The sequence below is a fragment of the Pieris napi genome, chromosome 16 (genome assembly GCF_905475465.1).
Source record: "Pieris napi chromosome 16, ilPieNapi1.2, whole genome shotgun sequence".
Taxonomy (NCBI): Eukaryota; Metazoa; Arthropoda; class Insecta; order Lepidoptera; family Pieridae; genus Pieris; species Pieris napi.
Genome location: NC_062249.1, coordinates 6,706,608 through 6,722,586, shown reverse-complemented (window position 1 = coordinate 6,722,586; position 15,979 = coordinate 6,706,608). Strand labels below are relative to the sequence as shown.

At 33.0% G+C, this 15,979-nt stretch overlaps 1 protein-coding gene across 8 annotated transcripts in view; it reads right to left on the bottom strand.

Moving 5' to 3' along the window:
* The window catches only part of LOC125057046 (ankyrin-2-like), a 62,139-nt gene that overhangs the window by 43,314 nt on the left and 2,846 nt on the right, over positions 1-15,979 (bottom strand). For all 8 annotated transcript variants that reach the window (XR_007118162.1, XM_047660479.1, XM_047660476.1 and 5 more), the window contains exons 2-11: positions 6,616-6,717; positions 4,711-4,890; positions 3,253-3,369; positions 2,879-3,034; positions 2,381-2,546; positions 1,869-2,029; positions 1,398-1,567; positions 965-1,071; positions 524-684; positions 7-210 (exon numbers count right to left, since the gene is read on the bottom strand). Coding sequence is in view for 7 of the 8 variants with exons in the window: in XM_047660479.1 (XP_047516435.1) it covers positions 7-210; positions 524-684; positions 965-1,071; positions 1,398-1,567; positions 1,869-2,029; positions 2,381-2,546; positions 2,879-3,034; positions 3,253-3,369; positions 4,711-4,890; positions 6,616-6,717 (1,524 nt within the window). In the remaining variant the exon portion in view is untranslated. The remainder of the gene's footprint in view (positions 1-6; positions 211-523; positions 685-964; positions 1,072-1,397; positions 1,568-1,868; positions 2,030-2,380; positions 2,547-2,878; positions 3,035-3,252; positions 3,370-4,710; positions 4,891-6,615; positions 6,718-15,979) is intronic.

The window sequence follows — 15,979 nt, the reverse complement described above, 5'->3', positions numbered from 1 at the left end:
ACTTACATCATGGTTATGCTGTTTAGCAGCGATGTGAAGTGCGTTATAATGGTCTGCAGTCATTGCCCGGACGTCAGCACCATGTTGCAACAACAACACTGCAATGTCAACATTGCCCAGTCGAGACGCGATATGGAGTGGCGTTTGACGCTCGCGGGCTTTTGCCTCTACGGCAGCTCCATTGCGGAGGAGAATTCGTATGATATCCGTCTGTAAAAAGGTAGATTGTAAAAGATAATATGTTTTTGTTTTAATAAAATATATAAAGTATGTACTTATTTGATAATAAATAATGTTAGTCATTAATATTAGTGACAAACTAAAACATCTAATTGATATCATAATAATCGCAAGACAACTGTGTGACTTCATTAAAGTAACTCGTCTTAGTAGAATTATAATTACGTATGAAAATCATGAATGGCATTTCATATTTATCTTGCCATCAATAACGCAATATATACAAAAAATCTAAATTAACAATAATTTATAAAATATAGTAGTTTATAATATGAGTACGTACCTGATTAGCTCTAGCAGCGAGATGTAAGGGTGTTTCTCCTCTAACAGTGGGTACATCAGGGTTGGCTTCATGCTGCAGCAAGTATATTACGATGTTCATGCACCCCATGAAGGATGCGACATGAAGAGGTGTCAGGCCGGATTCGGTGGTAGCTTGGATGCCTGGTAAATTAAAAATATATACCATTCGATTCATAAGTAATTTGTAAAAGAATATTTTATTAACATTCACGGGTTTTTTTTAGTTTAACTTAATGCTGCTGATATTTTTTAATTGGGAATTTAAATTAGTTTTATAGACAGTTTTTTTTAAAAATCTCTTTTTGTTACAAACATTACAAATAAGAACTTCAGTTAAAGAGAACAATAAATAATATTTAAATTTCTATTTATTCATTTAAACTTCAGAGCAGATGAATATTCTACATACAATGATACTCACTTGCACCATACTTTAGCAGAAGTTCGACTACTTTGATCCTGTTTTTCTTACAGGCAATGTGTAGAGGTGTAAAACCATTGAGGGCTCGTGCGTTGGCATCGGCATTACTGTAAAGAAATATTAATATAGTAACATAAGGTAATTTACATAACGCTGAACGCTTAGTGCTAACTGTACTAGAAAATTTCGAATGATTTAATTAGCATGCCTAATGTAAAATTAAAATTTAACAACAGTTTGCCATGAGTCCAAGAACATGTAGTTTATGCACAATTTATACCAAAACAACATAAAGTTTAAGTTATATTGGTACTTACTAACCTAAATAATTATTTGAAATAACCTCTGGAACTTTTGAACTGATATTGAAATTTTTTTTAGAATGTGACATGATTTACTTGTCCTGTAACCCCTTTCAATGCTCAAAACTTACCGGTCCAACAACAATTTAGCTACTTTAGCGTGTCCACAGTGTGCGGCGACGTGTAACGCTGTCAGGTAGTCCACGGTGACGTCATCGACTGGGGCTCTGCGACCCAAGAGGACACGGGCGGCTTCCGAGTGGTCACCTTGAGCAGCCATGTGGAGTGGTGCTAGACCATTCTGGATGGATAAAAATGTATAGAAAATAATGATCAGTATAATAACACGATGCACATGTCGGGCCATTCTTATAATATTTTTTAAATTAGTAAAATTATTTATTACATAGAAATTATTTGTATGCAGATATCGCTTAGTAGGTAGGTCCTGGATTTAGGATTCGCGACGAAAAAATCTTTATTTCTGGATTATCTTTCTTTATGGAATTTGATATGAATCATCATATCAAATTCCATATAGTATTAAATTGATCAATGACTTTGTAATCAACTAAAAATAACGCACTATAAAGATAACTTACCTTGCTTTTACTGGTAATAGGTGCTCCTCTATCCAACAAGGCTTCCACCACTCTCTCGTGACCAGAACGTGCTGCACAGTGCAAGGGTGTCAGGCCGTCTCTAGTGCGAGCTTCTACGTTAGCCCCATTATCGCATAAGAGAGACACCATGTTGTCTTTTCCTGTAGAAAAGATTTTTTATTTTCTTTGCCCTTTTGTCCTTCATCGTTGTTGGATAATTTTAAAAACTAGCTTGCGCTACGATGACTCAATCAATATCTATTTCGATAATACTTATATATCAATAGTTCTATTTAACTTCGTTAATTACAATGACCTGTATACCAATTTAGATATCTTTCTTTAGTCTGTGTAGCCTTATTTAAACTATTAAACCTTAAACTATTTTCGAAATAAAGTATTGTTTTTAATTAGAAAGCACACCCTAAAATTTCACGACTTAATACATACTCGTGCTAACTTTTATTCTACCTTTGCACCATTATTACAGTACCATGTTATAAGAAACATACCCCACTTAGCAGCAACATGCAAGGGACAGATGTTATGCTTAGCAGCACAATTGACATCAGCTCCTTTAGCCAGGAGTAGACGGGCGACTGCCTCGTTTCCATAGTGAGCTGCGATGTGTAGAGGTGTAAAACCGGATTTTGACGTTACGTCTGGATTGTGTTCATTCTGAAAGAAATAATTTATCATTTCTACTGCAAAAAAATAAAGAGATGGCACTATAAGAAGATTCAGGACAAAAATATTCAAACAGTAACGTAATTAAAGATAACGTCTGCCAGAAATTATTTTTAATCGAAATTTTGTATATAATATACAAAATATTATGCAACTTTAATTCATACATTCCACTAAAACTTAGGTTTCCTAGAAAAGCGGTGCCGTTAACTAACGTACCTACTGTGTATCTCTCAAACAATTGACCGACAGTTTTGGATATGACGTTTAATCGAGTTAAAATAAATTTTAGTATTGTTTTATTTGGTCTTTGGTTTCTTTACCTCTAGTAGTAAATTAGCTGCCTTGACGTCATCTTTCTTGGCAGCAATGTGAAGCGCAGGAAGACGGACCCTGCCTCGAGTATCAGCCTCCAAGAGAACGGCCACTACCTTCTCGTGGCCTTGTTGCATCGCAACAGCCAGGGGAGTAAAGCCATCCTGCGATAAAAGTGAGTTTTATTCAAGACTTTTTTGCTTTATATACTGCGCAGTCGAATCGGTTTGTTTCAAAAGAAATTACGCAAAACGGATTATTTAATTTTTTTTTATTTAATATCAATTAAATATTAGTGATCGTCATGTATTTAACAAGTAACGGTACCTACATTTAATTTATTTTAAAAGCCTTCTTTTATTGAATTATTATTTTTCTTTACCTCTGTAGCCAAACTCTGGTTAGCTCCATTGGAAAGTAGAAATTTGACAACACCATCGTGGTTTTCCTGTGCTGCCATGTAGAGAGGAGTGAAACCATTCTGCGATTGGATGTTGACCTGAAAGAACAATAAGTTTTAAATAAAACCGCTAAACAGAAGAGTGAATTTTACAAAATAATAAACCGTAATATCCATAAAAATATCTGACGCAGGTGAATATTACGTTTACGTTTTATCTTAATCTTTTGAAAAAGTCTTGTTTGTACGTATTGTAATACAAACCCTTAAGGTATAGTCTACGCGATTTATTTGACACGGGCAATATAATCAAACTGAACAGTTCAAGATTGAATATAATTTTTTTGTTTAAATAGAGTTTCCATAAAAAATTACTTTTAAATCTGTGTTGCTATCTCTACTATATAAAAATAAGTCGGGTTTTCCTTCCTGACGCTATAACTCCAGAACGCACGAACCGATTTCCACGGTTTTGCATTCTTTGCAAAGGTCTCGGGCTCCGTGAGGTTTATAGCAAAGAAAATTCAGGAAAAATTTCAACAGAAAAGTGGGATCACCAAACGAAATGTTACATAAAAGAAGCCATTTGGTGGCGGACGCGAACGGAGTTCGCCGAGTTTTCTAGTGAATCTATAAAGATACATTTACAACCTAAAATGCAATCGTTGACATTTTTCGCATCCATAGATTTGCTTTGAAGCATTTAGCATAGTCATTAAACCAACGTAAGAGTTCCGCCGAACCAATAATTGGTTTAGGTTGGAAGGCTTTCCATACAAGCATATTAAAAGAACAGAAATATGGTTCTGGCAAAATTGATCTAACGCTACACACACTAGGGAGCCCCTGTGTTGTGTCTAACTAGATTACAATTATGACGTACATGGTGCATGTTTAAAACATTTTTTAAGTTATACTTCTTTAGGCGCGTTATGAAAAATTGATGAGAGTAAAATTTTATGATGCGCGCGCACCGTGACACAAAATTAACAGAATGATGTTGCCCACGGAAGATGCTACGGCATTGGACATAATTTAAAAACAACATTCGAATAATAATAGAATTTATGTTACACTTAATGTAAGAAAATAACAATAATTATTTATGTATTTAATTTTTCAAATGTAAACTGAACTTTATTGACTATAATGACTCCTTTTCCAGTCTTTCATTATTTAATTGTAATTAATTATTTGCATGCAATCAAAAACTATTTTTTATAATGCCAAAGAAGTATAACTTTTTACACGCGTACATAAGTACAGACACCCTTTTTTAAGAGAAAGTAGTGTGCTACTAGTTGTGTGTACCTGCACTTAGTGATACATCTAATCAATTAAAAGGACTATAATACCTTAAATATGCTTGAATGTATAAGTATCTGAAATCTATTTTAAAATAGTATCTTTACTGTATAAGTCAATATAAAAACACATCACCTGAGCCCCATTTTGCACAAGTAGTCGTACGACAGCTTCTTGTCCAGCGAGTGATGCGATGTGCAGGGCTGTGTTGCCCTTCTTAGTGGCTGCATCAATCGACGCCCCGCGCTGCAGCAACTCCTTCACTACTTCCACATGTCCGTCTTTAGATGCAAGATGAATTGCATTCAGGCCGTTCTGAAGTAAAACGGCTTATTAGTATACGATAGTATACGATCATGATGCGGTGTTAAAGAAGCTAGGTGCAGTGTATTTAATAATAATAATTAAATATAGTATAATAAGGCGACACTCTTGGGCCGTGGAGTTCAAGTGCACAAGCGCTAATTAAATATTTAACTTGGCGCCTGGTAGATAGTACCGGTAACCCTAGAGCTGGTGCTTTCCTAGCTCAATAAATTAGTATCGCAATACAGCGAGGAAATGCTAGCAGTATTAAAGGTACACTGCCACAGGAAACGTAGTTTTATATTTATCATTTTTTTTATAAATATTATTATCAATATGAAAGTTAAGAATAATGTAAATACTATTTATTTATGTGTTTTGTTTAAAATCGTATAATAAGGTTGTAAGTAGTTATCGGAAAAGGTTTTGGTATGCTATTTCACATTTTCCAAACAATACCTATACATGTAGAAGCACGTAGTTTGTGAATGTAACGGGGAATTCGACTCGACTCGCGCGCATTCTGGACACGGAGAACTATAATATTTCAGCGATGCAATTTGGAGAGACTTGTCGCAACGCTAATTCGAGAAAAATTTGACGTGCCCCATTATATGAACAATAATGAAGATTATTAAGCGTGACTTACATAACACTCAGTAGTAAAAAGGTTAATTATAATATTAGCTGACTCAATTCCTAGAAATGTGGAAGGAACACGCGATTTCATCACGAACATAATCCGGTGTGTTTATTTTACTATGTGGCATTCGGTACGGTATGGTACGTCTTTTAGTACGATTTATTAGTCTAGACTGTAATATTGTTAGAAATAGAATTAGACATAATGAAAAGATCACAATGGTGGATGGATGGAATACATAAAGATACATTTATAGCGATAGCGAGCTTGGTTTACCGATATTAAGGAATTGGCTATAAGAGTCGTACCGGGGCAAACGTTTTTCTAATAATATGATTAGACAACACACAAAAAAAGCAATTGACTAAAAGTCAAAAACTGTTAACGTGAAATATACCACAAGCACTATCTTGTTGCTGATTGTCTTTGAATCTCCGTAGATACTTACTCTAGTGTTTAACGCAAATTTTAACCCAAGTGGCGAATAATCTAATGACCTTGGTCTATTTCTGGCGAAATAATAATTGTTCGGGTGGTACGTACATAAGATTGAATTATTTTTAGGGTCTGTTTCACAATGTATGGATAAATTACCAAATAGCTATGCAACACATAAATTATTTGGAAGATAAATTGGGCTATTTGACACTTCATCGGACTCATAACTTATGTGACGAATAGCGCTATCTGACAGTCGTGAAACGCAACAATAGTGTTTATCCTACCAATAAGTAATAAATAGCTAATTCGGAACTTATCCGTACATTGTGAAACAGACCCTTAATGTCATAAAATAAAGGCCTTTGAAATAACTTTAAACAGGTGCAGAGATGTGTCTACCCTATGCCCCATTAGAAGAAGAGAAGTAGCTCCAAAACTTAACATAATATTTGATTTTATATAGTTCACTTATAACCTACACATACTCAATGTATGTGTAGGTTAAAACTTAGTTTAACATTACATTCCACGGAATCTTAACCAGCCGATGATTCGATGTTCAAATACTATAATGTTTTGCTGGTTTCACTTAACATCAGGTGAGCCTCCTGCCCGTTTGCCCCCTGTTCTATAAAAAAAAAGTCACTTACAGCGTTGCTAACGTTGATGTCAACCCCTTGCTCCAGCAGACTGATGATCTTATCAATTTGACCTGCGCGCGCGGCGCGAAGGAATGCCGTGCTGGCGTCCGCCTGTTGACAACAACATTTTATTTAATAAAATAAAGTACACGAACATAATTTGTCTTAGAATAATCGTACTAAAAAAAGGGGAAAGCTGAAACTACGTTTTACATAATCTTGTGTTTACGAGGAAAGTTAGACAATCTGGAGTTCCATATTGTGTAAACAATTGATGATGTTTTAGTTTTGAAGCTATTCATATAAATCGAATGGACTATGATACAATGCTATATATTTTAACTGATCACTAAACTGCTATATAATATAATATACATATGTTCATATGTATATTATATAAAGATATAATAGAGAAGTGTCTATTTTTTTAATACTCAACAATTCTGTCTTCAATTAATAAAATATCACAATTATATCCACGAAGAGGTAAAAGCACTGGTAAGATTTCCAGCAAAAATTAGAAATACAACAAACTATATGTTTTTTTATTGAGACTGCTCTATTATTTATTATTTATGGTTACAGGACTTCATATAAATTAAATTAAATAGCTATCATCTGAAAGTATATCATCACCAAAAAACAAAATAGCTCGTCACGGAAAATTATAGTAAAAGCATTCGTAGTAAACTACTGTAAAAAGATTCAACGACCTGCGGCAATCAGTACAATAATTACGACGTCACCCCATAGGGCTTTGTTTAACCCCGGTAGGGTTACACACTTGGGCTCACACATAATGTCGGTGGTTTCTTTAAGCTCTCGACTTTGCTATTGGAAAATAGGACTTCATTATTTTTATTAAACTGCCTTTTTTAATAAGTTTTATCGTTTTATAGGTACAGCTTATAATAAAAGGTTGCTTTATATATTTCAGGGAGCTGCCGTGCGATTCTGTTAATCCGTGAGTTCACCTCGCACTAACAACGCTCCCTTCGTCACTCACGTCATTTTTGGAATCTCATGGTATTCTGTTAAGCAATTTCACATTGTCTTGACAAGCGAAGGGAGCTTGTAGTTTACGTATTGTTTATCAGAATGCCAAATCGTAAAATGACTGCTTCACGACTGATTTGAGCGCGACCGCCGCTGTGAATACCGCTGTGAGAGTTCGAAAAGTGAGTTACAGAATCGCAAGGCTGTGCTGGCTTAAGAGCGTGCTCTCAACACAGGTGGTGTTCTCTAATAATGGCTGTGCAATAATAGAATTGTCTTTATATGTACGGTGAAGTAAAACATCGTGAAGAAACCGATTACTAAATTGCCTATATAGAAAAATTAATAAACACAATATTGCTTCCAGGAGTTAACGTTGTAATTTGTTTTTGTAGCGTCGAATGCTGCTACGAATATAAACGTTTATTTATTTGTGTCAAGTAATAACATTTCATCAAAATTAAATGATATTTATTTAACATTTACGTTTATAGTTGTCCTTGAGCGGTCTCTGGACGATATCGCATTACGTCATCTTTGTCACTATTAATTTGAATTATTTCAAAAAAAAAAAACATTTATTTTGTAAATGATTTTGTTAGATTTTGTAGACTTAAAGAAATGATTCGGAACCGCGCCATGTTCTTTGTAAAATAATCTTTATAGAAGAAAATTCGTTAATTCGAAAATTCGTTAAGAAAATTTGTCAGCCCCATAATTTTTACTGCTACAGAAAGTTGGCCCAAACTGGCGTCAATATTTATACCAAGAGGGTGTTTCACCCCAAGCCAGAAATAATTGCTCACGTGCCCAGACACAATCCTACTTAGTCATGCATATGACGTCATTACATAACTTGAAACCTAAATCTTTGATCTAAAACAAGATGCAAGCCGACTGTCAAGTGTTTTTTAACTGAAAAAGTAATGTTTCCGTGGTTGTTATTTATATTTATTAAGTTATATACGATAATACTCGTGCCCTTAGCACAAATTATGCGATAGTTTCATCAAGTATTCATATGTTTAATAATGACAGTTTTTGACTCGAATGAATTCGATGTATGTATGGGGCCTATTTGGAACGTACGCTATTACTGCATCAAATTCCATCCCTCAAATACCTTCGCAGGCGTATTCGGAACGAGTCCACTGATATTTCCCGCATCTCACGAGCCAAGGTGTTGTAAAGACTCGCTCCGAAATAACTTAAATTTTGCGACCGTATTCGGTTTTGATTTTAACTAGATTTATGTGATCAGTTGGGTCGGGTTGGAATGTGGCAGAGAAAGAATCTAAGTAGATTGAATGCCTATAGAAGGGTCAAGTTAGACGAACCCATACCCGATGAGCATACATGGTGAATGTCATAAAAGTGGATGAAATGAGAGAGGTATGTCAGGACTGTAGCAAGTGGAGATTGTCGTCTCTGCCCACCACAATGGCGTGATAATATAAATAAGTAAATGTGATTACTGTTATGCCGGCGACGTGTGGGATTAAAGTAAAAAGTAAAAATTAATGCTTGTATGTATGTATTTAGGTATTTTTAAACTAAAATGCATGCTGTGTATTTGTGCAACTGTTGTGTTTGTGTCAGTTTGACAGTAGCACGCTTCGAGATTTTTGTACATGAATTTATCGCTTTTACTATTCCTGCTAACGATTTACCGTTAGTGGATTGATTATGATTTAGTTTCAGGACGTCTCTGGTACGGTAATGTATCAAAGCTTCAGGTTTCACGGATACCGGTAGCGAATAGTAACTCACGCGATACTGATTAATGTTATTTTTATCTGTAGCAAACTGAATTTAAATCTTGACATACAAAATTGTGTCCTCAAAGTTATTTTTTTTAAATATGTAAATGCTTTTATTTTAGGGGTTGTATTAATAGACAAATTTAATTTATTTGAAGAAGAAATGCATTAATTTCCTCACCCCATTTTATTTTATAGCTTTTTGCTTGACTGACGAGTTACGATGACTATTCGAAAAGACCCTTTTCGACTTTTATGTAATGTATATGTGAAACTTGATAGTTTACTTGGCTTTTAGATAACTATAGGTATCTAGGTGACGTTAATATGTGTCCTAGCAGACCATATTTTATCTATTTATTAATTAAGATGAGTATAAACTATATATATAACGAAAAATTTTGCTTACGCAAAATTAGTACACACTGTGCATTTTTAATAATACAGTATTCTAAAACATTAAATATGAAAAAGAAATCAGGCTTAGGTACAAAAAAAAAACAAAAATGTCAATCCCTGCAAATGTTTATAATTATTTATAAATACTATATTACAAATGAATGCGTGGCAACACTGGCAAGTAATGTACGAACTTGCTCAGTTATTTTCATCCAAAGCTCTTTAATATCTCCAGTTTTCAGGTCTATATAAATAATACTGTAATTAATGTAAACTGGAGGCAGAAAACATATAAGCTAATTAATAAGGCTAAGCTGGTAAAAGCTGGCATACACATGCACACTATGTTCAAATTAAATATATCATTCGTTAAGTTTATTAACTATTTGAAAAGGGACACGATAGCGATAAAACAAAACATTATATATTTATAGTTTATATAAATAAATTTAAAATAAAAATTCTTGATGTAATACATATATATCCGAAACATAAATAGTTTATGAATTATCATAAAATTAGGAACATGATTAACACGACAGGACGTCTTAAGGCCATACGACTTCAATTTGAAGAAAGTGGAAGATTTGTGAAATACCGTTGTAATTAATCACCCGTATTTTATAACTTTAATCTTAAAGCTACTTTCAAGAGCTGTCAAATCCTTTTTCTATTTAAACTTTGATATATTTGTCTCTAGAGTTTCGGATTAGACTAAAAAATTCTAAACTAAACTTAAATAAGCTTGCGTTCTGATTCAAAACGCGAGTAAAATAATAGACAAATCGATCGCTGTACTCTTATCTATACAATCAAAACTTTCCAAATATAGAACCCCAATTCTACCCCAAAGTAGCAATTCCAACCCCAAACCTATGACGTATAAAAACAACCTATTGATAACAAATAGGACGACAATAGATGGCCCTCTGTGTCCTCAGTAAATGGGTCGGAACCCTGACGATATTTATAGAAGAATGCATTGATGTTGCACAGATTTCTGCATACGACAATTTCCTATAGAAATATAACAGTTCTTTTACAGTTTACAGTTTTGTTTTACGACCGCAGTACACATTTCATACATAATTTTAATTGAACTCATTCGCCTAGTAACTTTCGGACAATGTAATAAAAAGATTTCAATAGCTCAAGGGAAGTTACAGAAAATCTTAGATCTTTTTGTACTAACTAAATTCATGGTACGGCCCCCAAACCACGGAGTAGTATTTTTTATATACGTACCGCAAGTAACCCGTATTGATATAAAAGACGCCTTAGACCGAATAACTTTTTGGTTTCGCTACGACTCTAACTCCACCAATTCGGATTCTAGACGAATCAATATTTGTATGCTTATATTGTGTACTTACTACTTAATTCAACGATAAAGAGATATAGATATATATCTTTTATTTATAAATAGATATATTGCCTATTTATATAAAGAATAAATTATTTTAAAAAATCGTACTATTATTTACAAATAAAAATTACAAAACTGTTTCGACGTTTTACATACTTCATGGCAAGCTTGGGCAAGTTTGTAGTGATTTTGTTCCAAATTTACTTTTATATATTCAAAAATACTGAATATTGAAGAAGTCTATTGTAAGATTATCAATCTGTCCCTCACAATGTACTATTCAAATATTTTCATTAAAAACTACTGTAGCGTCAAAGCATTGAATGAAAATATGAAAAACCACTTCAATTGTGTGTTTGTTACATTCATTCATGGGGTTTCATCATTGAAATATTTTTATAATTTATTCGTTACATAATTCTTAAATTTAAAAAAATTAAATAAAAACTTATAATAATATTCTTGAATGTCACCTTACTGCAGTTCATTCAAATTTTGTGTAAAATTTATAAAGTATATTTTAAGACTGAAATATATTTAGTTTATACGCGTGTATAAATTCGGCTTTCAAGAAACGTGTAATTAGTAACATTACCCGTTCATACAATGACCTCAACCTCACCTTTAAATATTTATTATTATTTCTTTATATTAGGACTTATTTTACTTTAAGCCATCATTAAGGCAATATTTCTAACTCAAACTCAAAATAACGTTATTCATATACATATGTTGTATATGAATAACGTTATTTTAGTTACTCGTATATTCATATAACAAGTACACTTATGAACGTCAAAACAGATATTCTAAATTTACAATTACTACAAGTCAAGGGCGTAGAGCGGGCAAGAAAAACTGGCAAGAAACATTCCGCCACTCTTTTTAATCGCTAAGTTTTGAGTCATACAAATGAACTAGAGCAAATCAATCCCAAGGATTAGGATCATTTAAATATTCGTCAAATTTATAAAAAGCTTTATTGATTAATTTACTTTTAACGAGAGCTTTGAATTTATTTAGTGATAATTTATAAATTTGGAGTTTGTTGTAAAAACGAATACAATTTCGATATAAGTGGTTTATCTTCTGGAGCCTGGTTGGTCGGACGCTCAAATTATTTATGTTTCAAGTATTATACTGTAATTTATGTAACCTGTTGATAATCGACTATGTGGGATCACGGTTTTCAATACTGTGGTAGCCAAACGACAAACCATTTATAACTTACATTTTCCGTAATACATAGATGATATTTTTTCACAAGTAGGTCTTGGACTACTACAGGAGAGAGCAATCGAATAATCGAGGTAAACGTTAAATAAAAAGATACCAATTTTGCGTTAAGAAACTGCTTTAAGCTATCAAGCTTCAACAAGTCAATTTGCAAAACTTCTAAGCACAAAAATGGACTTCTGATTGCGTATCAACGAACTAAGACCTCAATAAAAGCTAAGCATGACTATTCCTTTGTTCAGTAATTATACAGTGCACTTCTCATAATGCGTCTGCAGCTTTGAAACCGTTCACAAAGCGTCTAGCATTCTACCAGACAAACTGAGCTTTGTTTTCATATTGTGGAGCTTAAAGGCTAATGCCCCAGACAAAAGCTAATATGAATAATGAAATTTAATGTGTTATTGACTGGATAAAACTAAAAAGTAAATGATATTTGAAAAAGATTTGCAAACGGGGTTACATGTAATATTATAGAATTCTTAAAAAATATGTGATATAAAAATCGAGAGATACAAATTATAAATTTTATTAAACATATTTCATATTTGTAAAAATACAGTATTTACAATTTTTTAACCTACAAATTAATAATAAAAATAGTTAAAAAGAAAATCAAAACAAGTTTTAAAAGTTTGGCAGTTTATTGTCTACTCATAAATTTCATATATGAAATCATTAATTTAGTAAGAACACCGGAGTATTTTATAGTTAGTTTCGAACCCTATAAAATTGTCCCATGTGTTTGAACCTTACATGAAACAGTAATTATGCACCCCTTTCTGATAAGAGTTAACTGCACGCGATGCAGTTCTGATAATGCTTGATTGATCGGGATGAAAAAAAAACATATTTCAAAACTACATATTTCATTTATGTAATTTTACTTTAAACATAATATTTATTCTATACAAAAATCCATTTTATTAATTTCTAAATATCAATTAGTATTAAGGACGTAAGTAATAACCTTATTTTTAAAAGTAGGGTAAGTTCCCAATGTTTCATGTTACACAAATATAAACAGACAGCCAACACTCCCCAATATTTACACAGCCTAATTACTGTATTCATAATTAAATATTCGTTAAGTACTAAATACAATATGGGCAAACTTAATTCCTTGTTAGTTCACGGATTCTGTTCCGAGGCATAAAAGATTTCAAAAGGAATTAACGGGCTACTTCTTAATTAAGAAATCAGATGACGGACTCGTGTTCCTAATAAATACATTTATTTTAAGTTGGTATTTTTCTTTAATTAACCTTTCTTTTTCATGCGGTAATTAAATAAATCAGTGGCGCTACAACCTCTTTAGGTCTGGGCCTCAGATTTCTGAATCTGTTTCATGATCATTTTTCAATGTAATAGGCAAGTAGGTGATCAGCCTCCTAACACACGCCGTCGACTTTTTGGGTCTAAGACATGTCGGTTTCCTCACGCTGTTTTCCTTCACCGTTCGAGCAAATGTTAAATGCGCACATAGAAAGAAAGTCCATTGGTGCACAGCCGAGGATCGAACCTACGACCTCAGGGATGAGAGTCGCACGCTGATGCCACTAGGCCAACACTGCTCATGCGGTTATATTACCTTTAATTATATTAGCTATAAAGGTCCTTTATTCCTCAAAAAACACTGTTTTGCACTGTTTAACTTAATTCTCAACTGTCTCTTTTCGTCACAGCGTAAACACAATTGGACAGAATGAGGCGACAACTACCTTAGTTAAAAGACTGAATTGAAGTTTTATGAATAACTAGCTGGCCTGGCGAACATCGTACCGCCTAACAGTCGATTATTTTTTTTAAATACTTATTCTGCTATTCGGGACACCGGTCTAGCTAGTAAGATAAAAAAAGAAAGTTGATAAGACAACAAATACATTATGTCAAAAAATAAAATTTACCTTCCCGGAACCCTTCCACTAACACCTGAACTTTATGATATGGTATTAAAGTTCAAATTGACTTTTAAGTATTATTACGAATCTTTTGTATGGGAATATAGAAAAGTGTTGTTTTTTGACTTTTTCACTCATTTTTTATAATTTTTCTCTCCGTAAGAACCATCCTAGTACTTCAAGGAATACTATAAAAAAAGAATTGGCCAAATTGGTCCAGGCGTTGTTGAGTTATGCGCTTACCAACACATTTTGCGATTCATTTTTATATTATAGATAATACATTTATTATATTGACTATCACTTCCGCTTGTACATACAATGGCTGTAAAATGATTTAGGACTGAGAATGATTCATTCAAGGGACTTCTAAAACCTCCTAAGAGGAGTTCAATATATATTTTTTAAATGTTGAACGTTCAAGAATTGAGAAACAAATGAAATCCGGAAAAAGAATGCGAGGAAATTGAATATTGAATTATTCATTCCCTTACGTATTGAAACATATGTTAGGTGATAGTTCAGGATTATGGGAAGCCCTACACCAATGCTAAGAAATCCGATACAAAGTCAAGGGCGTAGCAAATGGAGTGTTAATTGTATGGCGCCATTCAACCCGAACGGTATTATATGTTTCTTTCAATGTGTATATATTATCTAGCCACGAATATGCAACTTATATAAAATCCCGTAACCACCGAATAGGGGCATGGAACAGACATATTTCTGTGTTGGTGCGTGAATATTTTTTTGTCAACTTAGAGATCTTAGACGTGAACACTGAACCTATATTACTTAAGCACATAGATATATACAAATGTGGTGCATTTTCTTATTATTGGGTTAATTGAAAAAAAATGGATATAGGGGAATATGGTCCACACTGAGGTTATAATAGACAGCATAAAAATTTATTTATGGAAGCCTAGTACGTATACTAACACATCAATATCGTTTCTGAAATGTAAAAAGAAAATCAATTTTCTTCCACTTTATAGGCTATTTATGCACTAATTTGAAAGCTATAACAATGATTAAGTTCTATATTAAACTAACCCAGTTTAAACCATTAACAAATTGCCAGACCCTAGAATTTTTAATACTATTTAGACTTTAATTAGGCCTTCCATTTAAGCCCTGTTCATAACGTTTTTCATTTATTTTGGAGTCTCATTAGCATTCAAACATCTGCATAAAATGTAATTCATTGAAATCCTTAATTAGTTAAAACCATAAATCAATATTAAATAGAACATAGAGTATAGTCCTTATTAATTGACTTTTCACGTTTCATCGAGCGTTTTTAGTTTTTTTTATTATTTGTTTGATTCGGTTTGATCTCGTTCAGACAGAGTTAATTTAATGAACGCTACAATATTAAGATAGTGATAACCTAAATTCTATGAAAATACAGTTTATTTAATGAAAATTTCATAATTACATGGACCGGCCCAGTATAATAAAAAATTGTAATACACCATTATTCGCTAACAGAATAAAGAATGTTTTAATATATTTATTCGAATAAGGAACTTTTAGAACGGCATACAAAAACGAGAAACAATTTAATTTTGTATTCGACGAATAGTGACTTGGGTATCAAAATCCAAACCAATTTTGACGTACCGGTCAGCACGCTATTCTGGTTTCTGAATCTTAGCCTAAAACTTCCAATATCCAGTTCCAATAACTTCAACATAACAACATAGAGCTTT